This window comes from Bos mutus, chromosome 13, assembly GCF_027580195.1.
Source record: "Bos mutus isolate GX-2022 chromosome 13, NWIPB_WYAK_1.1, whole genome shotgun sequence".
Taxonomy (NCBI): domain Eukaryota; kingdom Metazoa; phylum Chordata; class Mammalia; order Artiodactyla; family Bovidae; genus Bos; species Bos mutus.
In genome coordinates this window covers 30,733,761-30,760,748 of record NC_091629.1, presented here as the reverse complement: position 1 = coordinate 30,760,748, position 26,988 = coordinate 30,733,761, and the positions used below count along the sequence as shown (strand labels likewise).

The window sequence follows — 26,988 nt, the reverse complement described above, 5'->3', positions numbered from 1 at the left end:
GGCAGCACCACATGCTAACCAGCAAACTGTTTCCCAGGAACTTGTGAAATTGTTCACATAGGTTTTTATAAAGATAAGGTTCTTTTGCTGTGAAAAAGCCTCTCTTTGTTGTTGTTGTTCAGTCTCGCTAAGTCGTGTCCAACTCTTTGCGCCCCATGGACTGTAGCTCGCCAGGCTTCCCTGTCCTTCACTGTCTCCTGGAGTTTGCTCAAACTCATGTCCGTTTGAGTCGGTGATGCCATCCACCCATCTCATTCTCTGTTGTCCCCTTCTCCTCCTGCTCTCAATCTTTCTCAGCATCAGGGTCTTTTCCAGTGAGTTGGCTCTCTGCATCAGGTGGCCAGAGTATTAGAACTTGAGCATAGGTCCTTCTAATGAATATTCAGGGTTGATTTCCTTTAGCATAGACTGGTTGATCTCCTTGCAGACCAAGGAACTCAAGAGTCTTCTCCAACACCACAGTTCAGAATCATCAGTTCTTTGGTACTCAGCCTTTTTCATGGTTCAGTTCTCACATCTGTACATGACTATGGAAAGAGCCATAGCTTTCACTATATGAACCTTTGTTGGCAAAGTGATGTCTCTGCTTTTTAATATGCTATCTAGGTTTATCATAGCTTTCTTTCCAAGGAGCAAGCATCTTCTAATTTAATGACTGCAGTCACTGTCCAAAGTGATTTTGGAAACCAAGAAAATAAAATCTGCCACGGATTCCCCTTTTGTTTCTCCTGTTTGCCATGAAGTGATGGAACCGGATGCCATGATCAGTTTTCTGAATGTTGAGTTTTAAGCCAGTTTTTTAACTCTCCCAAGTCTTTGAGACCCCATAGATTGTAGCCTGCCAGGCTCTTCTGCCCATGGGGATTTCCAGGCAAGAATACAGAGTGGATTGCCATTTCCTCTTTCAGGGGATCTTCCAGACCTAGGGACCAAACCCGCATCTCTTGCATCTCCTTCATTGGCATCGGCAGGTGGATTCTTTACCACTAGCGCCACCTAGTGCTGGCGTGCTGCAGTCTGTGGGGTCAGACATGATTGAGCAACTGAACGCTGACAGGGGACTACAGCAAGCGCCACCTGGGAAGCCCTTTGTTTTTTAGAGTTTAAATTTTATTTTAGTGCAAAGGATAATTCGGAAGCATCCTTCTGCGTTTGCATCACAAGTGTTCCCTGGAGGTAATTCAGTCTCATGGGCCTCTGTGCAGTTATGCCTGAGTCCATATTTGGAAAACAGTGCTTCAGTGGTCAGAATGTGGCGTGCACCTGGAAGCGGTGCCTGAGACCATCTGCTTGGTGGCATCAGTCGCAATCCCTCTCCTCCAGCTTCACTGGAAATGTGGTTGGCACAAGTCTTGGCCATGGACCCGTGTTTCTGCTGGGCAAGTGGGGGCAGTTCATATCTCAGAACAGTGGTATCTGAGAAGTTGCCCACCACTTGTCATGAGCTTTGCCCCCGCCCCTCCTGAAAGTGTCTGGATGGCTTGTGGGATGTCAGTTCCCCAACCAGTGATGGAACCCGTGCACTTGGCAGTGAGTGCGCAGAGTCCTGACTGTGGGACCACCTGGGAAGTGCTGTCCCTCCTTTTACATTTAAGCCGAGTCAGGAGTGTGTACTGAAGAGTGAGTCTCTCTGCTGGAAGTCTGTTTCAGCCTTTCACTGTGTCAGGAATCATTTGAAGGCTCATGCTGGTGGTGGTGAAATAGTGGATTGTGTTTTAAGTGTTTATACTGAAATTAAACATAGATGCATTTTTAGGGCTTTGCTAAATCAGTGTTTAAAGCAGCTGTAGAATACCTCACACTTTTTTTTAAACTTGGTTTTACCATTTCAGTATTCTGATTAACTTTAAAGGCTGAAAAGCCATCTTTTATCCCAGAACAGTTAGAAAACCAAACCCTTTATGTTTTGTTAGCGTCTCCCTCAGGCCCTTCCATTGTGAGAGAAAGGGGGGCTGCGTGCTGTGTGGGTCATCCAGGACGGTGCCTCCTGACCGCTGGGCCTGAGTGTCCGTGCCAGACTGTGTGCCGCCTGAGGCCAGGGTCCGCTGGCCCTGCCCTGCCCCCTTCCCCCTCAGGAGCAGGGCTGGCTGAGGCTGTGCTCAGTGACCTCACCTGTTATTTTTTCATTCCTTCCCACCTTAGATTCTTTTTCTCCTGGTTTGGTGTGAGTTACTAAAAATAAGAAAATACAGGTCTCCCAATAGTAAGAGTAATTAGTGTTAAGGGTTTGGGGTGTACCTACCTGACTTTTTATGTCCTGCTTTTTTTTTTTTTTTGAGAATTTGGAAATGTTGTGTGATAGTTTCGGTTTGTGTATGAGGACATGTAAGGTACACAGACAGGCAGGCAGGCAGTGGGGGGTGGTTGTAGGGTTCTTCTGAGGCTTTTGTAAGGGCTTTGCCCTGCTTTGTGAGATCTAACTGCACTTACACTGTGTTGCTATAACGTTTTAAATTTTCTTTTCAATGATTTATGAATCATTTATAAATTTGATTTATAAATCATTGATTTATAAATCACTTTTGATAAATCACATTGATTTAGAAATCACTTTTGATAAATCACATTGATTTATAAATCACTTTTCAATGATTTATGTATTTCCAAACATATTTTTTTTTTAACTGAAACATATTTGCTCAATAAATTCCATCACAATTTCAGATCGTCTCCAGCTTCAAGACCACCACATCCCGGGCAGTGTGCCAGCTTGTGAAGGAGTATATTGGCCACCGGGATGGCATCTGGGATGTCAGTGTGGCAAGGACGCAGCCTGTGGTGCTGGGGACGGCGTCTGCTGGTGAGTCTGGAACCACCCCAGCCTGCGGCAGGGCCTTCCTGGAGGTAGTGTGGCCAAACGCTTAGCTGTGTGCCTATCGGCATCCGAGTGAGTGGCTGCGTTTGGAACCACTCACTGTCCGGGACGCTGTCCAGTGGCACAGGGTGGATTGCCTCTCCATGGCATTAGGTAGTTGTGATTGGCTTTCTTGTCAGCCATAGTCCGCGTACATTTGCTTTGATAGTGTATTGCACTTTTCCCCACTCGAGAGGCCCCTCCAAGGACATGCTGTTTGGTCTGACAGCGCCATGCTGGCCTGGTGTAGGGGTTCCACTGCCAGGAGTCCTGGGGCGGCATCAGAGAGCCCCGTTCTCCTCCTTGGAGAGGAAGTGTCTTCTGAGAGCTAATAACCTAATAACCCTTCAGAAAAAATTCCCGGAATTAAAAATGTGCTCACTTGTGGAAAAGGAGTGCCAACTTGTGAGAAGTTATGTGCTACATCCAGCCTTTCTGAGTGGGAATAGGAAATGTAAAGTCATTAGAATGATGAAGAAAGTTTTCTGTTGTTTAAAACTGTGTTCATACATGAGCACCGCAGATTATTTTGGAAATTTTAGCTTAAAAAGGATACAGATTCCTTTTTATGACTTCTGAAATCTCACATGGGTAATCAGCACTTTGTGTCAGGTTTCCTTAATGAGTGTCCTTTTTATCTTTGTTTTGGAGAGGTCCACAGAGCATGGGTTATCTCAGATAATTTGAAACTGGAGTTGGGTGCTGTTTGCATTTGAATATAGCTTGATGTTCTGAAAAGTCTTACTATTTCAAAAAGGTGAGGAGCCCATGACCCATGGACCCTGGTGTCTCAGGTCCCAGGCCTGGTGCTGGCAGCATGGCCATGCCCCAGGAGTCAGGTTCCCAGGTTCCCCTGCCAGTTCCATGGCCTCGGGCGGGTCACTGGCCCCCTGTCCTCTTGCATCAGTTGGATTACAGAGGAGTGTGAGCAAAATCCCATGAGATACTAGTGGTGATGAAACTTCTCAGTTTAGAATTTTTATCCTCCTGTTTAATTAAAAAGACTAATGTTGGCAGCGGCTCACTTGTGTTTGTTTGGATCTTGCAGATCACACAGCTCTGTTGTGGAGTATCGAGACGGGTCGGAGCCTCGCCAAGTACACGGGCCACGTGGGGTCAGGTGAGCCGTAGATCGCGGGGCGTCCCCTTATGGGTGCTGGGCCTCAGCCTCTTGCCTTGCACGGTCTGGGACTGACGTGTGTCCACTGGCTTCGCGCTGTCCAATTGCTGAGGCTCTGTGGTGCAGAGGTGCTGTATGTGAGCCCTGTGGGTGCTGGTGGCTGCTGGGCTCCTTGCTGCGGACACCATGGGCTGTCCCACTCTCCCTTCTTCCTTCTGGCGCCCCGGCTCTGGGCCTGTGTCTCGTTGCCCCTGGCCAGCTCACCCTTCACCCTGCACACAGACTTGGAGGTTGTGTCCACTACCCGCCTCCAGGGTCTGCTGTGTCCCCCACGGACTTGGGTAAACACCTCCTCTCCCCCTCCTCCCTGGCACATCTCCCGTCCTATCAGTGGGGGTGTACTGCTCTCCCATCGGGGCTGTGGGCCAGGTCCTGCTTGGCCCCCCACCCCTGCCTCGTCCACTGTCCCCTCCAGCTGGACCCTTCATCTCCCTCAGGACCATACCTGGGGGCTGTTGCTCCTGCAGTGGGTGTGACATACTGAGTACTCGTCAGCCTGAGCATTAAGAAAGCGTTAGCTTGTGTGACAAACCCATGGGGGCCTTGTGCTCATCCTTCTCACTGCCATCTCCACTTCTCAAAGTCAGCCACTTGGAACAGTTTTAAATCTTCTGCTCTTTCCTTCCATTTAGAAAAATAGCCTGTCTTATTGTTTGTTACTTTTTTGGGTTTTAGACAAGAGAGGGCTCCTGTTAAGAAGGGAGACGGGCTCTGTGTTCCTTGTCCTCGCCGCCGCCCTGTGCAGCCCGTGGCTCCCCGGGCACATGCCTCACTTGCAGTCCCCAGCTTTGCTGTCCTGAAGGGAGTAGTGGTCTCATTTCTGTGCACATTGTGAACTCGTGGCTTCTCTGAAGGGTGGGCGTGTGGGCAGTGAACAGTGTCCCCCACCATAATCTACCTTTGCCTTTTGTAATTAAGTTTTCTTTTTTCATCTTGGTTTACTTTTAGCCCTCAGTGACTTCTCAGTGTTTAAGAGATCAAGTATTGTTTTCCTGTGTAGCCGATTCTTGAGTGGTTTGGTAGTTCATATTTAGTTATTTTGCATTGTATCTTTGTTTTCTTTATTCATAGTTTAACGGAATGAGAAGACTTAATATTGAACTATCATAATTCTTTAGTTTTTAAATTTAACTTTACAACATATACTGTAGTTGTAATAGATATTGATGATATATTCTTATTGTAAACCTGTTTTTTCAATATTTTTACTTTGCAGTAAATTCCATAAAATTTCATCCATCAGAACAGTTGGCCCTCACCGGTATGTTGATTTTTTTTTTTTCTTTATTGAATAGTTATTGCTGATCTGAAAACAATTGTCATTCCTTTTCTTATCAGTAGCGTCAGGATTAGCCGTGCCATTCACAGAAGTTGGTCGTTAGTAGACATTTCACAAGTTGCATGAAAAATGAATAAAGAAAACAATACCAAGGGTTATTTTTAACCAGCAGTGGCCTGCGAGTTAGTTCGGTTCTCCTGGAGGTCTTTTTACAGAGCCTATCCCTGCTCCCCACTCTCTGACTCTCAGGCTCTCTCAGTCCCTGTGTGCACAGAAAGGAGGTCAGCGGTCCTGGCTTGGGCACCTCCAGGGCTTAGGTCTTCACTTCTTCCCAAGTGGTCCTCCCAGAAAGAGCTGTGGTCTCTTGGGTTTGTCTCTACCTCATCTAGTGGTCTTACAAACACTTTCATGGTCACAGTGAGGAGTTGGCCCATAAAACTGTGTGACCCTGTGGACCCCTGTCGTGTTTTGGGGACACGGATGTAACCTGGAGGGTGAGTGTGTGTCTAGACCAGTGACCAGCAGGCTTTTCTGTGAAGGACCAGAGTACCTGTTTTCATCTTCAGGCTGGTTTGAACAGGCCTGCACCTGTGGACAGGTGACCGCTAGTGAACGTCTGAGCTGACCTCTGGGGAGCCGTCAGCTGGGAGTGAAGCCTTGTTATGGGGGCCGTTTGTTGTGTGATTGGGGAGCCGGAGGGAGACCAGGGACAGCTGGGCTGGAGAGAGGGGGCTGAGGTTGAGACGTGTCGGCAGGCTGCGGTGGGGACAGAAGCCGGCAGAGTGGTGGCCTGGGGAGAGGAGGCACATGGGGCTGGGGCTGGATGCCAGCTCGAGAGGCCAGAAGGTCGGACACTTTGATGCCCTGAGGCCCATGCTACCATCCACTGCTTTGGGGAGCTTTGCAGCCTTTGCAGCTAGGGAAGGTGGAATCCAGACAGTGCTCCTGTCTGGGGTGGAGGCGGCCCTTTGGCATGTCTGCAGGCCATCTGTGCCTCTCAGCAGCCCTCTGTCTTTCCTGGGTTCTGAGCACCCCTCGCAGCCTGGCTACTGACAGTGAGGTCTCGGTACCAGCTGCTCCCTTGCCGGGGCGAGGTGCCTCCTGGTTCAGCAGACGGGATTGTGCACTCGAGTTACTGTGGACTTGGGTGTCTGTCGTCTTAGATTAGCCAGGTGGAGAATGAAATCCACGCCTTGTGAGTTTTCTCTGAGCCTTCAGAGCTTTCCACCTTGGGATGGAGGGAATTATTTTTATAGGTAATTATCTCGGGGCACCTTTGCTATTCCTGGGAACATCTCAGAAGAACCTGTTTAAGTCAAGTCAATCCCTTGTGATCCCTCAAGGAGTGGACTTAGCGGGGTCTCACCCATGCTCGTCTGCGTGCCGGTAACGCACTGCCCCGCCCCGCCTTCTCTCCTCAGCCTCTGGAGATCAGACTGCCCATGTGTGGAGGTATGCAGTCCAGCTGCCTGCTCCTCAGCCTGCGGCCGACTCTAGTGTAAGCAGCACGTTTACTTACCCTGAGAGCACGACCCGGGGTATGTCGGTGGGTTCTGGACATCTGTGAGTTTTAGGAGGAACTTAATGGTTTCTGTTGTGGACTGAATGTGTGTGTCCCCAAATCCATAGCTTAGAACCCTCACCCTGGGGGCTGTCCATGGAGATGGGCCTCTGAAGAAGTCACTGAGGTCAAGTGAGGTTGCAGGGTGGGGCTCTGACCAGCAGGATTGGTGTCTGGAGGAGAAGAGGCACCCGAGGGCTCCCTGTACCTTTTCCCTGCGTGCACTCAGGAGAGGCCAAGCGAGGCCACCGTCTGCCTGCCAGGACACCAGCCGGGTGCCAGGCCGCCCAGCAGACCAGGGCGTGCGTCTGTCTACATCGCCTGTGGTTACGTTTACTTTATCTTTTCCACAAAAGTTATAACATATACATATGTTAGTCCTTTAATTTTAAGGTTAGGTTAAATTTTTAGTGTTTTATGTATTTGATTGTAGACAACTTGTCTGTCTCTCATGTGAGATAAACCCTGTAGGTTAGTGGGGCGTGTGATGTCATTGTCACGTGGGTCAAGTTTTAATGTTGGTGACAAGTTAGGTTGCATGTTGAGAAGAACGGACCACAGGTTTAAACCACAGACCGCCCAGTTCCTACCTGTCCTGTCGGGTGTACTTGCACCACATCAGCCCAGTGCCACCTTTGGGTCCTCACGTGCGCTCTCATCCTCCTCCTGGGTGACTTGATCTGATCTTGTTTCTGTGGGGTGTGCACACAGGGGCCCTCCCTGGGCTGCTCCCGCAGGTGGGGGTCCTTGCAGGCCCAGGGCACTGGGTGAGTTCACGCTGTGAGGGTTTCTCTAGTTGCGGCGAGTGGGGGCTACTCTCCAGTTGTGATGCACAGGCTTCTCACTGCAGTGAGTGCTCTTGTTGCAGAGCATAGACTCCAGGATGCATGGGCTTCAGTAGTCTCAGCTCCCGGGCTCTGGAGCACAGAACTTGATAGTTGTGTCTCTCAGACTCAGTTCCTCTGAGGCATGTGGGGTCTTCCTGGACTAAGGATTGAACACATGTCTCCTTCATTGGCAGGTGGATTCTTTACCACTGAGCCTCCAGGGAAGCCACTTAAGAATTCATTTTTAATTGAGTGTGTTATGTATATATTTTTTATTTTAACAGAGATTTTATTTTAACTCTGCCGTGTTTGTAGACGTGACACACATATCCTTGTGTACGTGTGTCCATGTGGTGTGTGCTCCCACATGGTGTGTGTGTGCATGTTTACTTAGTGCCAGACACCCGCTGGGACGGTCATAATGGTCATTAAGTCCTGGAAGGATAGGCGGTAGCGGTCTGACTGTGCGGCTGGTCTGCAAGGTCAGGATCCCCAGGGACCTGCCTCTGCTTCCCCAGCAGCAGCTCTGTGGCGAGGACGAAGTGGAGTGCTCCGACAAGGACGAGCCTGATGCAGATGCCGACGCGTCCAGCGACTGTCCCACCATCCGGGCGCCGCTGACATCTCTGAAGAGCCACCAGGGAGTGGTCATAGCTGCTGACTGGCTGGTTGGCGGGAAGCAGGCAGTGACAGCCTCCTGGGACAGAACGGCCAACCTGTACGATGTGGAGACGTCAGAGCTCGTCCACTCCCTGACAGGTGCGTCGTGTGGGAGGGACTTCTCGTCTGGATTGAGTGTTGGCACAGCTGTGATTTTCAGAGATCCTCCTGAGTAATGGAGCCATTAGTGGCTAAATTTATCTTTTCTTCAGGGGGTGTAATTGCATCTAGAGATGTGCAGTATGTAGATATTTGAATGTGGTTGGTGTGTTAGCTTTTTTTTGGATTTAATTTCCACACACTTAGTATCTTAAAATAACATGCTGTTCCTTGGCCAGGAGTTTTGGGCACGTGCTTCCTGACGCTCTGATTATCAGGGGGTCGTGGGCGGGATGAGAATGCTGGCAGGGTTGTGCCCTCACCTGAGACCTGCGGTCCTCTTATTGCCATTGCAAGGATCCCTTTCCTGTGGCCGTTTGTCTGCCAGTTTTCGGCTGGGGGCAGCTTTCAGTACCTGGAGGCGGCTGCAGGCCCCCTCCCCCGGCCCTGACAGAGGCTTCTCACCACATGGTGTTGGCTTTCCTCCGGGCCAGCAGGAGCGAGTCTCTCTCAAGGCTCACCTGACTGTGGCAGGCCACCCAGGAAGTCTGGGTTTTTTTTTGACTAACTGAAAGCCATGCAATTTGGAGGCCTTAGTCATATCTGCAAAACCCATTTTGCGTTATAATGTACTGAGATCACCAGAACACCATCCCACACATCTGCAGGTTGTGCCCACATGCAGGGCAGGAGTCCAGCAGGGCGTGTATAGCCCCGTGCCCACCACCAGCCTTCATACCTGCTTGTCAGTGCATTTTGTCATTGAGTGACAGGGATGTCTCTCACCATGTGCTTCCCCCTTGGATTATTAGAGGTTCTTCTCACATGCGAAACTCAGAACTGTACTTGCTCACACATTTGGCCATTAGAGACCCTCCTGACCTTTCATCCGTCGGGGTCAGGAGTGTCCCTCCCACACTGCTCATTCAGCTCTTTCGAATGCACGAGGGGAAGGAACACGGGTCCCCCTTGATCCCACACACCGTCCCCGCAGCTGCTTTTCCCGGGAGCCGGGCGGGGGCCTCACTGTGACTGCGTCTTCCATCTCCCACAGGGCATGACCAGGAGCTGACGCACTGCTGCACGCACCCGACCCAGCGGCTGGTGGTGACCTCCTCTCGCGACACGACGTTCCGCCTGTGGGACTTCCGCGACCCTTCCATCCACTCCGTGAACGTGTTCCAGGGCCACACGGAGTGAGTCTCGGTCGCATAAATGTCTTTTTAACTGTGGTCTGGGCTGGGAGGTGACTGGGTTTTCTAGGATGGTTTCCTTGATCCTCCTAACCCAGTGGTTTTCTGAGCATTGAAACAAACACTCAGGTGTGCTGTTCTCAGGAGTGTGGCTCTTCTTCCCTTGTGTCACCCTGGAAAGTCCCTGTGGAGGGTTCTCAGTGGATGGTTGCTGACACACAGGCAGTGTTTCTTACTGTGTGACTGCATGTTTCATGTTATTATGATGTGGAACACACTTTAGGAAAGCTCATCTTAGGGCATATTTTCATTTATAGGGACTCAGCACAAGTTCTCTAGTGAAGTGTGTTAGACTCTTAACATCTTCCGTGATATGAGTACTTTAACTCGAAATACAGGTAATTCGAGTGTTCTGTGTGCTGGTTGTTCCTAAGGCAAGATGTAGCGGTGTAGGCTTCAGCATCACTGACTCAGTTCTGTAGCCCAGCTTCTCTAGGAGCTGGAAGAGATACTGTTTTCTCCTTTTTATTTCTGGTACTGTTACGTGGCTCCTGTGCCTTTTTCAGAAAGTAGGGTTTGAGATATAACACTATTGTGTAAGATAAACGAACGTCTGTAGGACGAGTCCCCCTGAGATCTGGCTGTATTATTTTTGCTGGGTGGAGAGAGAGCTCCGGGTGGAGTGTCTGTTCAGGGTTTTCATTGTACATTTGTGAAAGAGACAAATGAGCCCCCCACCCCCTTTTTGGTATGTTGCTTTTATTTTCACTCTGTATTATGAAATTTCTTCATTATAATAGGAATCTTAACAGGATTTATGTAGTGAAGCTTGGGGTCTGTATTATTACAAGCTTTTGGTGGCCCAAGGTATACCAATTTGACTGAAAAGCAATTTTAGAAACCTTTTGTAACCAGCTGTTTTCCTGATAAGTGGGGATTGTAGTGTGTTCTGTTCTTGGAAATGACAGAGATGTTTAGTTGGAAAAATTTGGAATGTCACAGGAGTTTCAACTATTGGCAGTTCACTTCTCATGTATTTCTGTCATCAGCCTTAGCCGAAACCCAGAACTTTTTGTCTGATGGGCTCGGTCCTTGTGCGTTCATGTGCTTTCCACCACCACCTGAGGATGGCCTGGTGGGGACGACGCCCTGGCCCCTCTGTGACTTGCAGTCAGTGGGGCTGGACTCCGGCCATGCGGGTTGGATCCAGGGCCGTAACGGCTCTCACTGTCACGAAACTTACTCTGACGCTGGAACCCCTGCTGCACTTGAGAGGAGCCCCCCAGCACCACCGCCTCCTGTGGAATGCGGCAGAGATGTCACCCTGTTTTTAGTTTCATTTTGCTTTGTTTCCATTGCGATAAAAAGGGGCCAGCAGTGGAGGCAGTCACTGGTCATTAAGCTTCCCCCGTGGGTGGCCGATGACTCCAGGCTGTGCCCAGCTGATGGTGTCTACACGTGCCATAAACTCTGGCATTGAAGAAATCAGAAATTAGCTCAGCACGGAATATTTCATTCTTAGAAATATCTGAGAATGCAGAGTTTTTTCTCTTTTTTTGCCTAAATTCCTTTCATACACTTGTTTACTTTATTCCTAGAGTGTGAACTCAGGTGCTTTCTTGTCTAAAGAAAACAAGATACGATGTCTCACAGAAAAATTTCTGTCTGCACTTCTTCTGGACCTGATAAGGTGTTGGCAGGATGCCTTGAGCTCCCTGGGGCAGGGAGCAGGGTGGGGCGGTGGTGGTGCCTGTAAGAGGTCGCACCCACGCCTCTACACGTGTTATGTTCCGTGAAGCCCGTGTCGCTTCTGATAGGTGCTGCATGCGGCTCTGAGGCCTATGTGCACGCGACCTTGTCAGGGCCCTCGGCTGGATAGTGTCAGTACCTTCTGTCGTGTATTTTCTCGTAGGACGCAGGGCCTGGCACGCGGTGATCGAGGGAGCGGTTCTGGGATTTAGCCTCATTGTGAAGTGGACAGGAGTGTCTGCACTGAGCCTGGGGGCGGCTGGAGAGGGGCATCAAGTGAGGTCTGGCCTTGCTTGCTGGAGTGTCCCCTGCCCTCCTCCAGGGGAAGCCAGACTTGAAATCCTAGAAAGAATCGGTGTGGTGCAAACCTGACTTCCTTTGAATGCTTGCTATCTCAGGGTCTGCTCCTTGGGGAGCTGGCCTTTCAGGACTCCTCAGAAGTTTGTGTCATTGGGAGATGAGTTTCCACTTCTCATTCAGGTATCTGAGATCGTGAACTGTGGGAGCCGAGCATTCTCTAACTTGGGGGTGCCAGTGCTCGTGGGGGCGGCGCTCTGAGGGCCCAGGGTGTCCCCAAGGATGGGTTCCTCCTCGGGGACCTTAGCGTCTTAAGCACAGCTTGGAGGCCAGTGGGTGGAAGGTGGGGGGCTGCCCGAGCCCTGTGAGCAGCATCGGTTAGGTCCTTGTGGGTTTGTGCGCAGCACTGTCAGGCAGGAGGGTGGCGTGGGCCATGTGTCACGTCACACCTGGGTCTGCACTCCACGTGCCCCTTACGCTGCCTGCAAAGGTGGAGGAGTGAGGGTCTGCCTGGGCCCCGTTGCTGAAATGTGTGCTCCCTGCCTTCTCACTCTGCCCCGTCGGATGCCCCATCCCCTTCAGCGTGAGAAGGCGCCTGCGGCCGGTGCCAGAGGAGTTGCTGCCTCCTGTCTCCGGGCTTCATTTTCCACATTGTGCACTTTCTTCCTTGGCTGGGAAGTTTCAGCAGATTGTTATGCAGAGCAGCCGCTTCCCTGTGTGATGGGGGGACAGCTGTGGGTCCTAATGAGGAGCCCAGCTTTCTGTCTCCGCTGATGGAGGCCCGCAGAGGGAGCGGAACGAATGTTCTAGGCGTGCCGCGGCAGCGGAGCCGCTCTGTCAGCTGGAGGCACACGCTCGGCTGCTCTCGGCGACAAGATAAATGAGGCGGTGGGCGCTGGTGGGGCCGGGCCTTCCACCGCCCCAAGGGACCGTGTGGGAGAGGCCTTGGGAGGACAGTCCTTGGAAGAACTGCAGCCAGCCTCTCTCTTTGATGCCCCACAATACCTGTCAGGGTCCTGATGCATTGAAACCCAGTGTCTTTCAGCATTTCATTAACAGGGTTTGACAAGCTTTGTGGGGACTTTTCCCACTAATTTAGCAGTGTTAACTGAGGTTTAACTGGGCCAGACCTCCTGAGACCTCACATCCACAGGGAGGTCGCCAGCAGTGGAGGTGTCTGCCCTAGGGCCTTGTCAGCGGCTGGGCCCTGATGGCCCTGTGACCTGAGGGGCAGCAGCACCTGGTTCCCACTCAAGCCCGCACTGTGTCCTTGTCGTCGGATGAGGAGTTTGGGTGACTCGTTGCGTTGCTCTTGGGGTTACCCTTGTCTCCATCTTTCTCCCTGTGGCGCCCTCGGCCTTTGACCTCAGCACAGTGCCCTCCAGGTCCATCCCTCTGTGTGGACACATCCTCTTTACCCAGTCCTCTGTCCATGGACTTTTTGGTTGCTTCTGTGTCGTGGCCGTTGTAAACAGGGCTGCCATGCACTTTGGGACGTGTGTATCTTTTTTATTTATTTATTTTTTCCAGTTAAATACCCAGGAGTGAAATTGCTGGGTCACATGATAGTTCTGTCTTTGAGGAATTTCCACAATGTTTTTCACAGTGGCTGCGCCAATTTACGTTTGCATCAGCATTGTAGGAGGGTTCCCTTTCTCCCCACCCTCTCCAACACTGATCGCTGTCTCTTTGGTGACGGCCATTCTGACAGGTGTGGAGTACCAGCTCACTGGGGTCTGGTGTGCATTTCCCTGGTGACTAGTGATGGTGAGCACGTTTTCATGGGCCTGTTTTCAGGTTTCATCTGTAAACCTCTCTTGGAGAAGTCTGTTCAGATCATTTTTTAAATGGTTTTTTTTGTTGTTGGAATGAATTTTTTTTCCAGTGCTCTGATTGAATTGTCTGAAAGTCTCAGTTGGGATGGATGTTTAATTGTCTGCTCTAGAGATTTCGGTGGGTCCTGTCTATCTGGCCCATCTTGTCTGGGAGCCTGCTCCTTGCTCCACTGCCGGGATGAGGTGAGGCCGCCTTGGAGAGGTCAGTGCGGCCCCTGTGTGCTGGCGGGGGTTAGCAGGAGAACCAGTGAGCGGAGTTGATGACTCATGGTGTCCACATCCCTGCCTCCCTGCCCGCCCGACAGGCCCTGGGGTGGCAGGATAGGGTGTCTGCTGTGCACTGTGGACAGGGACTTCCTGATGAGGTTCTGACCCCGTGCCCTCTCTTGGCAGCACTGTGACCTCTGCCGTGTTCACCGTGGGAGATAACGTGGTCTCTGGCAGTGACGACCGCACTGTGAAGGTCTGGGACCTGAAGAACATGCGGTCCCCCATTGCCACCATCCGCACAGACTCTGCCATCAACAGGTGATGGGTGCTCCCCCATGGACCATTAGGGTGGCCTTAAGGGGGCTTGTGGCATGTGTTGGCTTCCTGTAAACTTGTGTTCACTTGGTAGGGCCTTGGGAAAAGTGCTTTAGAGTCCCAGGAAAATATATTTTATTGATCCTCTAATGCACATTCTGTATTCTATAAATACTGAAACCTGGGTATAAAATCAGGTTGGTGTATTGAGCTTTTTAAGAATTAAGAATGAGTCATTTTTGGCCAGAGGTTACTGTGTAGCACATGTAAGTTACAGGTGAGTAACTCAGCCCGTTTTCTAATGCCATAGGCTGGTAACACCTTGGTTTGCTAATGTGTTTTGGCTTGAAGAGTGGAATGTGTGAAACCCCCACTACATTATCGCCTATAATGTCAAAAACTCGTGTTGTCACTGTTGGTTACGTAACTTACTTTTCTCTCCTACACATTGTAGGATCAATGTGTGCGTTGGCCAAAAAATCATCGCCCTCCCCCATGACAACCGCCAGGTGAGGCTGTTTGACATGTCGGGTGTGCGGCTGGCCAGGCTTCCACGCAGCAGTCGGCAGGTGCGTGCTGGGGCCGCCTATGCGGGCGGCTGGGGGCGGGGCCCGCTTTCTGACCTGGGGAGCTCCCAGCCAGCCTGGCTGTGTTCAGTGCTCCAGGAGCCCCTCCTGAAAGAAAGAAGTTAATTCTCACAGTGGGTTTTAATTACCCAAGTACATTCAAAACAACAGTCTCACATGCAGTCAGCAGAAGAAAGTTCACAATTTTACACCCTTTTCTTACCAGGTCTCCATCAGAAGTACTTGGTCATTTGACTCGAGAGCGCTGGGGCCCAGTGAGCAGAGGGGTGTGAGTGGGAGCATGGACCTGATGGGGGTGCTCTGGGCCCTCCACTCCCCAGCTCCCTAGCCCCTCCCCTTGCTGTGAGGTCACTGACACCAGTGTCCTGCCGTGGGCCTGGCGGTTGTGGTCTCTCGTCCAGAGCCCTGACTTCAGTGCCTGTCTCAGGTGACCCGCTGCAGTTTTCTCAGTGGTCATGGAGGGGAGGTCTTGATCCTGCGGTGGACGTCCCTCCACTGGTGGCCCTGGGCCTCTGGCCCGGGAAGGCCTCCCCAGTGTGTGGATGACACCCGCCATGGGGACGTCTTGCAGAGGGAATTTTGGTGCTGTTCTGTTGAGAGTCTGTTTTACTTACGGGATTTCTGTCAGCTTTTCTGAATTTTGCCCTGTACCTGTTGTATATTATAGTAACAGGTCAGTGTGTCCACTTTAAACTCCCCAGATAGCCCTCAGTGTTTGTTCCAGCATTCTGAAGGTGGCAGGAATCTACTTGAAAGGCTACTTATTTTATCTTTGTTTTATTTGGCACCAAAGGTATATTTCTAGCTCCTTTATTCCTTGAAGCAATTATTTGTTCAAAGGTACTTAGGGTCTTTGAGTGAATTATATTTGTTTCTTCCCACATCATCCATCTTCACTTATTCATTAAAACATCCCAGAGGGGCCGTTTCTGTATTCTTCCTGTTGACTGCTGTCTGACTCCTGTTCTTGGAGAAAGGGTCCTGAGGCGCTGGTTGGGCTGCACTGAGATCAGCCGTGTTCCCACCCCTCTTTTTGCGGCAGCTCCCCCAGCAGCACAGGAGGTCTCCTGACTGGTCCAATTCACGGCCCCCCTTTCTGACGGGTCGTGGGGGTGTGGTCCTGCTCAGGCCCTGCTCTGACGGCGCTGTGCCTGGTTGCAGGGCCACCGGCGGATGGTGTGCGGCTCAGCCTGGAGCGAGGACCACCCTGTGTGCAACCTGTTCACCTGCGGTTTTGACCGGCAGGCCATCGGCTGGAACATCAACATCCCAGCTCTGCTGCAGGAGAAGTGAGGGCCGTTCCGAGGCTCCCGCCGGCCGGGGACCGTGCCTGCCGGCTCGCTGGGCGCTGGGACGCCGCGGCTGTGGGCGGTGGGCCTGAGCAGGGTGCTCTCTCCTCGCTGTACCCAGCTTGCATGAAGTGTCCAGAGGTGTGCCCTGTTGCTTCTTTCCGTTTTGTGTGTGTGGGCATTGCGGCCGTGAGGTGGAGCCCCTTCCATGGCCGCTGGTGTAGTGAGTCCTTGGTGTGTCGGGTGACAGGAGGGCGGGGCGTCTGGGTGAGTGGTCAGTGGTCTCTGGAGCGATGGTGCGTGTGTGCCTGTCCGGCAGGAGTGGGCAGAGACCTCACGTCTGTGTGGGGTTCTGGCGTGTGCTAACTCAGCTTCACCTCTGTGTTCTGTTACAGTTGTGAAATCTGCTTGGATTTTAGAAGTTAAAAAAAGCGTAGAATGTTGAATTTGCAACATTTGGACAGTTTCTTTTGAAAAGAAAAAATTTCTGCTCTTTTTATGGAAAACCATTTCAATCTCCTGAGGTATCTCATGCTGGCAAATTCTGAAATAGAATGGTTCTAATCACTGATTCCAGACATTAAGTAAAATTTAAAGCACTTTAGTTTATAGCTGTGGTTATAAACAGTTTTTAGAAGTTTCAGATGACTTGTCCATTGAATGTGACTTGACCTTTCTAGAAGGCCCTGCTACCTGAAGACAAACCTTATTTATTTTCTACACCTTGGGTTTGCATTTTTCCAAGTGGGTTCACTTCCTGGCGGCATCTGAGAGCCAGCAATGCAAATAAATGAGTTCTACCTCAGACATGAAGTATTTGGGAAACTTGGGGTGTCACTGTTACTGGCTCAGGCACTTGTGATTTAGAGCTGGAATGAACTCATCCAGAAGGCAGGAGAGGTGGGCGCAGCGATGGCCCTGCCCAGGAAGGGCTGCCAGCGGCCCCTTCTGCCTGGAGCCTGTTGCTCCTGCCTTCTCAGGACTTTCTGTCCAGTGTTCACGAGTCGTGTTTCTTGTTGAGTTACAGTTTGATAGCGAGACATCTCAGTGCCCCCCAGCCTCTCCCTGCCCCGTTTGTAACCCTTGGAGGCTGTCTTGGGACAGGCACGGAGAGGGACACTGGAAGCCATCGTGTCGGCCTCGTCCTGTCACCGCTTCCGTTTTGTGGTGTCACAGGTGGGGCAGCCTGAATGCTGGTCCTTCGCCCGCGGGTCCTTCGGTCAGGCCCCATGGTAGCTGACCTCAGGCCTCTCGGCCCTGGATGGTCAGGACTGGGTCGGGGTCAGACCCAGTCAGACCCCTGGCTGGCTGGGAGGGAGACCTGAGGAGCGAGGGTGAGACGGCAGGAGTTTCAGGGCAGCTTTACAGCAGTGGCGGCTCAGGAGCTGATGTTGGAGTCCGGTATTCCCTGACTGCGGTGTGAGGATGGCCCCCACCCTGGGTCTTACTTGGAGCTGCCCCCCTGCCCCTGCACATACCGGCCTCTCTCCTGCTTTAGTCTCACAGCTGAGTGTCTTACTAGAGTCACTGCTAGGAACATTGGAAAATGTCTGCACATCATTGTGCCAGACTTACCCAGATCTCTGCCTGCTGAAACAATGGGAAGCGAGTGAACTCAGCGTGTGTGCCAGCCGTGTGGCCGTGTGGATGAGGCTCCACACGCAGCCCCATCTCTCTCCCCCCGCCCCCTCCCTCCCCAGGGCTTGGCCCTTCTCAGGAGTGGGACCCGCCACTGTGGTCACAGGGCGTCTTCACGCGTCACAAAGGAGCTGGGGGTGCTGTATGTGCACACCTGTTTGTGCACATGAGTGTGCGCGGGATGTGTGTGCGTGCGGCTGCAGTGAAATCATGTGGCCCACTGCCTTGATCTCATCTGAAGCAGTGTTTGGAAGTGGGAGTGGTTTTGTCCATGTGCTGACGAGTCCAGAATTTCCTGTCACAGGAGGAGGAAATGTGTGTTTACTGGAGACCGTGTGTCAAGAGAATTTCTTGAGAGGTGTGTTGTTGGACAAACGACACCCTTTCTCAGCCACTGCACATCAGTTTCTGCAGAGTGAAAATTCTGTACCTATTCTGGAACTGAAGAATCCTATGTAAATCATCTGTTGCTTGAATCTGTGAAAAATAAGGTTTTTTGGGGGGAAAGTGTGCATTTTAAGTGTTGTGTAGAAGAAGGTGTTTTTACTGTGTTGATGTAATTGTTCATAAATGTTCAGTGTCTTCATTGCAGTATGAGATTCATTAAAAACCCATGTTCTGTAACTGTTGTTGTGAAAGTGTTGTTATTAGGAGTTTAAAAAAAATTATTTGGCTTTTTTTCATGTTTTTGCTTTGGGTAAAGCATTGTTAATGGCTACTGAACATCACAATCATGTAGAAAGTGAACAAGTTAATTATAGTATTGCCCATTTGAAAAACTTTACTTTTAGACTTCAAAGCTCAATTGTGTTTTATTTTCTGTTATACTATAATTAAATAAACCACGTTACACTTCTCCATTCCTGCATCGCCACCCCAAAATTTCTGAAGGGAGTTAATAACTTGACGAACTACAGTCCTTTGTCAAAATTCCTCAGTTTAATAAGACACTTGTCCTGTCCTTACTATAGTTAAGCTTGTTTGAAAGTTGAAAACAATTGCAGTTACAGAAAGTGACCTGTTACAGAGAGAGGGCCTGTTTTCTGTGTTGAATTCATGCTGGGACTGGCCGTAGCCCTGCTCACTGTCCTGTTCTCAGCCACGTGGATGGAGCTGCATCTGCCATGGGAGCCGTGGCAGGTGGCTCCTGGGAACCCAGCAGGTGGCAGGGCCTTCCCCGGGGTGTCCTCCAGCCCCGCCCCAGACCAGGAGGACTTGCCACCCCAGTCCTGTGGGCCGCAGGCACACATTCAATCCCCAGAGCGCAGAGCTTCTCCATAATTTCTCCCTTATCCTACTCTTCGAAAATGTGAGTATTACCTAGATTTCATAATTATACCTTCAGTTGCGTTTAAAGTTCGTGTTAGTACAAAGAATTGAGAAGGCAAGGCTTGTATTGCTTTGATTTCATCAAAATGCCACCAAGACGTGTCTCCCTCACTGTGCACAGGTTTTCTGTTTTCACTGAATAAATTGGGAGTCAAGGAAATCATTCCCTACGTTGAGAGTGCCTCTGCTTTACATCAGCACATGTTGTGCAGTCCCTCTTGTATGAAGAGACTGAAAATGAAGTCACAAAAGTGCCCTGAGTTTAAAACCAGATTTCTAAGAACATTAAGCAGCTTAGGGCCAACATGCAGGTAGACTGAGCACCCTTTGGTGCCTTGCAGACTGTGTGCTTTTTGGGCTGGACAGGGTCTCCAGGGAGAGGACCTTCAAATCAGAGCCTCCCGTCAAGGCTGAAGAGAGTGTCATGAAGTGAGAGGGACAAGAGCAAGGTTTCGGCCACTCGAGAAGCGTGACCGGGTGTGGAGGGCGTCCATGATGGAGGCAGCTTGGTCAGGCTTGAGAAGGGTGGCTTACTCCATGTGCGCTAGGCACCTCCAGACGAGTGCATGGGAGTCTGGTTCCATGGGATTCGTGGTGAGTGTCTAGCTGAGGCAGCAGGGCTTATCCCATGATGAGGGCAGTTCGCAGGTCCCGTCAGGCTAGCACACAGATGTCCGTGGTACCCAAAGGGTGCTACCGTGTGTGAGAAGGACCCCCTTCTCCCCCCTCCCAATGATAGGGAAATGCTGGGAAATTTTAGCTATGATTTGGAGACTGTAGTTGTTACCTGGGCCAAGTTCATCTACCCCGTGCTGCCGGGCCCCTTGTCACCACCGGCCCACAACCCCATCCTCCCACCTGCATGCTGGGTGAGCTGTTGCATGCTCCACCAGCCCAGACATGGCTATTATAGTGCTGCCTGGGAAATCTTGGAACTGGAACTGAGAAAGTCCATTTCTCTCCAGTAGTTCAGCTATGTGAAAATATGCCAGGTGCTTCTAAGTGAAGAGAAAATAACTACGATTCTGTGCTCAGCAAGACCTCCTTCAGGAATGAGTGTGAAGTGATGGTCTGTGGATAAACAGAAGCAGTTTTTACCAGCACCCCTCCCCTAAGGGACCTTTCAGTTCAGTTCAGTCGCTCAGTTGTGTCCAACTCTTTGTGACCCCTTGAACCACAGCACACCAGGCCTCCCTGTCCATCACCAACTCCCGGAGTCCACCCAAACCCATGTCCATTGTGTCGGTGATGCCATCCAACCATCTCATCCTCTGTCGTCCCCTTCTCCTCCTGCCCTCAATCTTTCCCAGCATCAGGGTCTTTTCAAATGAGTCAGCTCTCCACATCAGGTGGCCAAAGTATTGGAGTTTCAGCTTCAACGTCAGTCCCTCCAGTGAACACCCAGGACTGAAAATGTAAAGGGACCTTTACAAGGATGTTCTGTAAGAAGAAAAAGTCACAAAGGCATGGTTTCAAATGGACCAGTACACTGGCACACATCTGCACCAAGTTACGTCTGATTGGAGATTGGGTTTTAAATATCTGTTTTTGTTCTGCTGGGGTTTGAAAGAATAAGGCCTTAAGTTATTAAATATTTATAGAGAAATTTCAATGCTAACCACAAAGAAAAGCACCTTGGAAAGAAAAAAGAAATGGTTAGACACGGTTACTGTGAGGGACTGGGAAATACGGTAAATGAGAGTAGGGTAGAAGTGAGGTTTTATTGTATTTCTTTTTATAGTTTTTGGAATTTCAGAACCTTTGAAATACATCACGTTATCTGAGAAGTTTTTGCTTTTTTGAACATGTGACAAAAAGAGGGTTAAAATCAACCATATTTTAAATATTTTAAAACTTTAACATAGATATTAGAAAAGACATAAAATGACAGACCATCAGGTTTATTAATAGGAAGAGTCCATATTATAAAAGTGTCAGTTCTCCCCATATTGGCAAGTAGATACAGTGCAGTTCCAATCCAAATCACCCAGGTTTTTTTTGAGGCATTGGACAGTGTGGTTCCTAAGTTTTATTAGAAAGAGCAAAGGCCAGGGTTAACAAGATGCCCAAGAAGAGAAAAGAGGAGGCAAGAAAAGAGAAGAAAAAATTTACCTCAAGTCTGGCAGGGCTGTAGTATGCAGAGTGAGGGGTTTGCACAGAGTGGGAAATTGACCAATATAACAAAGATATCAAAGTCAATTCATGCATAAATGAAAACCTGAACCATTTCAGCTCATATAGTCATAGATCAGCGGGGGGAAATGAATGGTTCTAGTACTACTGGTTATTCATGTGGAGGAAGATAGTAAAACTGGATCCCTGTCTCACACACCAAGGGTTTCCCTGGTGGCTCAGACTCCTGCAATGCAGGAGATGCAGGTTTGATCTCTGGGGTTGGGAGTGGATACCCACTCAGGTGTTCTTGCCTGGAGGATCCCATGGACAGAGGAGCCTGGGGGGCTATAGTTCATGGGGGTCACGAAGAGTCAGATATGACTAACTAACACACCCACATCTCACAACAGAAGGAGAATCAATTCCAGCATTATATGTGAAAGACAGAACATTAAAAGAAAAACTGAAAAATTCTTAAAGAGATGATAATACCAGACCATTTTACCTGTCTCCTGCGAAACCTGTATGCAGGTCAAGAAGCAACAGTTAGAACTGCACATGGAGCAACAGACTGGTTCAAAATTGGGAAAGGAGTATGACAAGGCTGTATATTTTCACTCTGCTTATTTAACTTCTATGCAGAGTACATGTGAAATGCCAGGCTGGATGAAACACAAGCTGGAATCAAGATTGCTGGGAGAAATAACAACCTCAGATATGCAGATAACACCACCCTAATGGTAGAAAGTGAAGAACTAAAGAGCCTCTTGATGAGGGTAAAAGAGGAGAGTGAAAAAGCTGGCTTAGAACTCAGCGTTCAAAAAGCTAAGATCTTGGCATCCAGTCTCATCACTTCATGGCAGATAGAAGGGGAAAAGTAGAAGTAATGACAAATTTTATTTTCTTGGGCTCCAGAATCACTGCAGATGGTGACTGCAGCCATGAAATTAAAAGATGCTTGTTCCTTGGAAGGAAAACTGACAAACCTAGACAGAGTATTAAAAAGCAGAGATATCACCTTGCTGACAAAGGTCTAAATACTCAAAGCTATGGTTTTTCCAGTAGTCATGTATGGATGTGAGAGTTGGACCATAAAGAAGTCTGAGTGCCAAAGAATTGATGCTTTTGAACTGTGGTGCTGGAGAAGACTCTTGAGAGTCCCTTGGCCTGCAAGGAGATGAAACCAGTCAATCCTAAAGGAAATCAACCCTGAATATTCATTGGAAGGACTGATGCTGAAGCTCCAATACTTGGGCCACCTGATGCAAAGAGTCAACTCATTTGAATGATGCTGGGAAAGATTGGAGGCAAAAGGAGAAGGGGCAGCAGAGAATGAAATGGTTAGATAGCGTCACTAACTCAATGGACATGAATTTGAGCAAACTCCAGGAGATAGTGAAGGACAGGGGAGCCTGGCGAGCTCTAGTCCCTGGGCTTGCAAAGAGCACATGTTCAAGGTCATAGCACCAAACATGGAACAACCGGCACACACCACCAGGGACTGGAAAGCAAATCTTGGTACATCTACACAGCAAAATGTGACATAACAGAAACTGGATGACTCACATGCAGCTGTGTGCAACTGTTGGACCGTATGAAACCTCGTGAGGCATGAGCCATCCAGCCTTGCATGTGATCATAGCCTCGTATTTTGTGGGATGAAACCCAACATTCCGAATGGTCCTCTGTAGGCCAGAAATAGGGCTGGAGTGAAGGAAATGGTGAGATCAGGAGGAGCTGAGACTGGCACCATGCCATTCCTCATCTGGATCCTGGGCACACAGGTGCTGGTCCTGATCTTGACAGTGGGCACATGGGTGCCGATCCTGATCTGGACAGTGGGCACACGGGCACCGGCCCTGACCTGGATGGTGGGCACACGGGTGCTGGCCCTGACCTGGATGGTGGGCACATGGACGCCGGCCCTGATCTGGAGGGTGGGCACACGGGGGCAGGTCCTGATCTGGACGCTGGGCACACGGGTGCGTGTTCCAGTTCTCACACTGTATAACCTGAGTGCTCCTACAGATGTTCCTTTAATGTGTCTAACATAATACAACCAAGATAATAGAAACAGTTCTAAAGAGAAAGTGTTGGATCAAGTGAATGCTGGTAAGATGAGGGAATTTGTAGTAATATTTTTCCCCACATCAGTTTCATGCTTATTGCAAACCCTGTTTTTTCACTTCAGATACTAGTTCTTCCACTTACAAACGTGTAAATTGTCTGAATTGTCTCATTTTCCGTCATTGTATGTTCCATGGGAGGAAACGCAAAGCCAATTTTGTTCCAAGATCATGTTCTTGAGAAAAGCAGTCACTGAGCACACGCCCCGTTGCCATCCTCGCCATCCTTTGTGCAGTCGTCTCTGGACCCCAGCCCTGCTTCAGTTCGCCGTGGATCCCAACCGCTCCTGCACCGCAGGTGGGTCCTGCACATGTGCCGGCTCTTGCAAATGCAGAGATTGCAAGGCACCTCCTGCAGGAAGAGCTGCTGCGCCTGTGGCCGCATGGGCCGTGCCATGTGTGCCAGGGCTGCAGCTGCAGAAGGGCCTCAGACACGTGCACCCGCTGCGCCTGAAGGCGGGGAGGGCCTGCTGTCCAGTGTAAAAAGAACAACATGTACAAACGTGCAGGTTTTAAAAAATGCAACCTGACATGTTTGTTACATCCCTTTCTTTCTTTCTTTTTTGTCCTATAAAATACAAGAATGATAATAACAGTGGTTGGCTTTAAAAAAAAATAGTCATGAAGGCAGTTGTCAAAAGGCAGAAGTTTATACTGGCAAAATTGGGTTGTTGGTCAGATATAGTTTATAAATCCTGGCTTTATTTATTTATTTATTTTTTTTGTAGTTGGCACATCTTGACATGAGCCATAGATGCTATTTTGAATTCTCAATGCCTTTTATTAGATCTTTAAATCAATTACTACTAATATGATGAGAAATTCAGAGTTTTCAACCAGTTTTAAATCCTGGCTTTAAAGTGGGAAATGTAATAAGGATTTCATTTACCAGGTGTGATCATAAAACAATAAAAGTAGTTTTCTTATGTTCCTCATAAGTGGGGACTGAAGGCAATTTCAAATCCAGGAGACAGTCCAAAAATTGTGTTGAGTGGGGGCCACGTGCCAGAATAAGACTTTTTATTCTCACAGTCTTGTTTCGGGGAAAGCAGCATTTATTTGGCTAAGTGGGTAAGTTCTCATATATTTGCTAAAATAAAATCATTTTCTACAATGCATATGTATTACTAATGTCTTCTACCTCTGAATTGATTCTCAACAAATAATATAAAAATGTCCTGCTGGTGAACTTTTTCTGCTTTTTCAGTGATACAATTATTTGTGTATGTTCTGTAACTAGTTCTCTCTATTGTAAATAGGAACCTGATTTTCCTTTTTTTAGACACAGTTTTATTGGGGTCTAATTGAACGTGTGAAATACACTGATCATATATGAAGTGTAAAATAGGTATGGATGGGGCAGAGGTGCTGGAGGTTACGGAGCCAGGGTTTCAAAACTACTCTGGTTAACACGCTAAGGGCTTTAGTGGGAATGGTGGACAGTGTGCGAGAGCTGATGGGAGTGATGTGGAAACCATAAGAAAGACCAAAACCCTGGGGCAGACATGAAGAACGCCTCTGAGGACCGTTCAGTAGACTGGACTGAGTGTCTAAACATGGGTCAATAGAATCGTCCCAAACAGGAATCCAAAGAGGAAAAAACAAAAAAGTCAGAATAGAACATCCAGGGACAGTTACAGAAAGGTGTGATGTCCACATTTGGGAACTGGAGGAGAGGACGGAGCAAGGAGATTTGAAATAATAATAGCTGAGAATTTCCTAAAAGTAATGACATAAAGCAGACCACAAATCAGAGATGCTGGGGGGTGCCTTCAAGTGCAGAAAGGCCAGAAAATCAACACTTGGGCACGTCACATTCAAACTGCAGAACAGCGAAAACAAAATCTAGAACGTACCGCGAATATACCACAGCTAGGACAGAGGGATGAGAGGAGCATGGGACGTTTCATCAGAAACCACGCCGGCGAGAGGAGAGTCAGATAGTACGTGTGCACGTGTGTACAGAGCAGTCATCGTGCTCATGGATTCTGTGGTCGAGTTCAGAAAGGGTGTGTCAGAGGTGACTGTTTTCTCCTCCACGATGTCTGAGAGGATCGCACGCTGGGAGCAGTGCAGTCACAGCTCTGGAGTCATCTGCAGGTGTCTTCATGTGCATCTGGCCCCTGAGCTGGCTTGATATGGAAGGCTGGCTCAGCTCAGAAGCTGCCTCTCGTGTGGACTAGGTTCATGGCATGAAGGCCTCAGGGAAATCTTCCTCGGCAGGGGCCCAGATGTCAACAGTGAGCGTCCCGTCTGTGGGGCAGAAGTGGGGGCCCGTGGCACCCTGTCTGCCCGGGCACTGCCTTGGGTGCTTGTGTATTAGCTGCTCACTGAGCCTCACGGCCACAGTTTACGGGTAGGTGGTCTCTTCCCAGTGTTTCAGCGTGGACCAGAGAGGGAAGGGGGGTTCTGGCTGAGACAGTCCAGCTCTGGGGTTGGTGCTGATGCTGCTGACAAGCTGACCCTGGCATCAGGTCTCTGCCCATCTGGCCCCTGGGGCTCCCAGGCTGTGGCCGTGCTTCCAGCTGCCTTGTCCCCACACCTGCCCACTGGGCACCTGCTCTGACCACGTCCACATGTGTCACCCCCAGGGGACAGGATGGTGGGTGTCTTCTCTGAGCTGTGGGGTGTCCAGGGGCAGAGGAGCCCCCTTCCGGGAGAGGGTCCAGCAACAGGCAAGAAGGGCAGTGAATGTGTTGGGTCTAGTCCCTCTGCAGTGACCTTGACTTATCTCTGAATCTCTGCACACTTCCCAGTGGCTACCTCTTGAGATAGTCCCTACGAGCATTTATAAATTAGGGCTTCTGATGTCTCTCCTCGAGGCAGGGCAGCTTGCATTTCCCTTTTCTCACCTCTGGACTCTTCCTGCGGATGACCCTGCCCAGGGTGGTCTTGTCCTGTCTTCACGCCCCCACAAGGTGCCCTTGCCTCCCTATGATTATTCCAGCACCCCCACCCCTGGCACCAGACTTGCCTGGTCACTTGGTTTGTGGCCTCCTTGTTTCATTGGAAAGCAGTGCTGTCCACTGCTAATTATGTCTTGCCTGTGTTGTGAACACCATTTAATTTCTTTTTAAATTGCTTTGTGTTCATTGCCACCAACTAGTCTATGAGCTCTTTGGGACTAGAGAGCACATGTGTTTTATTATCTCTAAGGATAGAGGACGATGGGTTGTTCATAGCAAGTCTCAATAAATACTATTTATTGAAGAACCTGGAGAGTGATCACTTTGACTCTTCCTGTTAGTGAACGGTTGGAGTCCTGTGATGGCAAGGAGGGCGGAAAACCTCCAGACTCGAGTAGTAACTCATCATTATGACTATTTATTACCAAAAACAAACACATTCCCCTTAACATACTTAATGAATCCTTGTCACAACCCTTTGCTGCAGGTATGATTCTGTTGTTAAAAGATGAGGGATTGGGGTTCAAAGGCAGGAGCCGCCTTGCTCAGAGCTGTGGGTGAGTGCGGTCTTCCCTGATGCCAAAGTGAAAGTTGCCCAGTTATGTCCGACTCTGCGACCCCATGGACCATACTGTCGTGGGTAGCCTTTCCCTCCTCCAGAGGATCTTCCCAACCCAGGGATCGAACCCAGGACTCCCACATTGCAGGCGGATTCTTTCCCAGCTGAGCCACAGGGGAAGCCCAAGAATACTGGCGTGGGTAGCCTATCCCTTCTCCAGCGCACCTTCCCGACCCAGGGATCAAACTGGATTCCCCTGCATGGCAGGCAGATTTTTCACCAGCTGAGCCACCAGGGAAGCCCCAAGTCACCGTGCAAACAGCCTCCACCCACTGAGGAAACCAACCAACCAGGTGCTGGATAAGCTGAGGTCAGTGCAA

The 26,988-nt window shown here is 49.7% G+C and overlaps 1 protein-coding gene and 1 pseudogene across 3 annotated transcripts in view; both read left to right on the top strand.

Annotated features, from left to right (window-relative positions):
• WDR37 (WD repeat domain 37) overlaps window positions 1-16,959 on the top strand; it is a 33,431-nt gene extending 16,472 nt beyond the window's left edge. For 2 of the 3 annotated variants that reach the window (XM_070381218.1, XM_070381217.1), the window contains exons 6-14: window positions 2,665-2,800; window positions 3,903-3,974; window positions 5,251-5,295; window positions 6,735-6,811; window positions 8,220-8,460; window positions 9,515-9,656; window positions 13,928-14,062; window positions 14,514-14,628; window positions 15,808-16,959. In XM_070381218.1, the coding sequence (XP_070237319.1) occupies window positions 2,665-2,800; window positions 3,903-3,974; window positions 5,251-5,295; window positions 6,735-6,811; window positions 8,220-8,460; window positions 9,515-9,656; window positions 13,928-14,062; window positions 14,514-14,628; window positions 15,808-15,939 (1,095 nt within the window). In that variant the 3' untranslated portion in view covers window positions 15,940-16,959. The remainder of the gene's footprint in view (window positions 1-2,664; window positions 2,801-3,902; window positions 3,975-5,250; window positions 5,296-6,734; window positions 6,812-8,219; window positions 8,461-9,514; window positions 9,657-13,927; window positions 14,063-14,513; window positions 14,629-15,807) is intronic. The other variant, XM_070381219.1, reaches the window with a different exon arrangement.
• A 1,598-nt stretch (window positions 16,960-18,557) lies between these two features.
• On the top strand, window positions 18,558-26,963 carry LOC138990412 (metallothionein-2A pseudogene; annotated as a pseudogene).
• The last annotated feature ends 25 nt before the right edge of the window (window positions 26,964-26,988 follow it).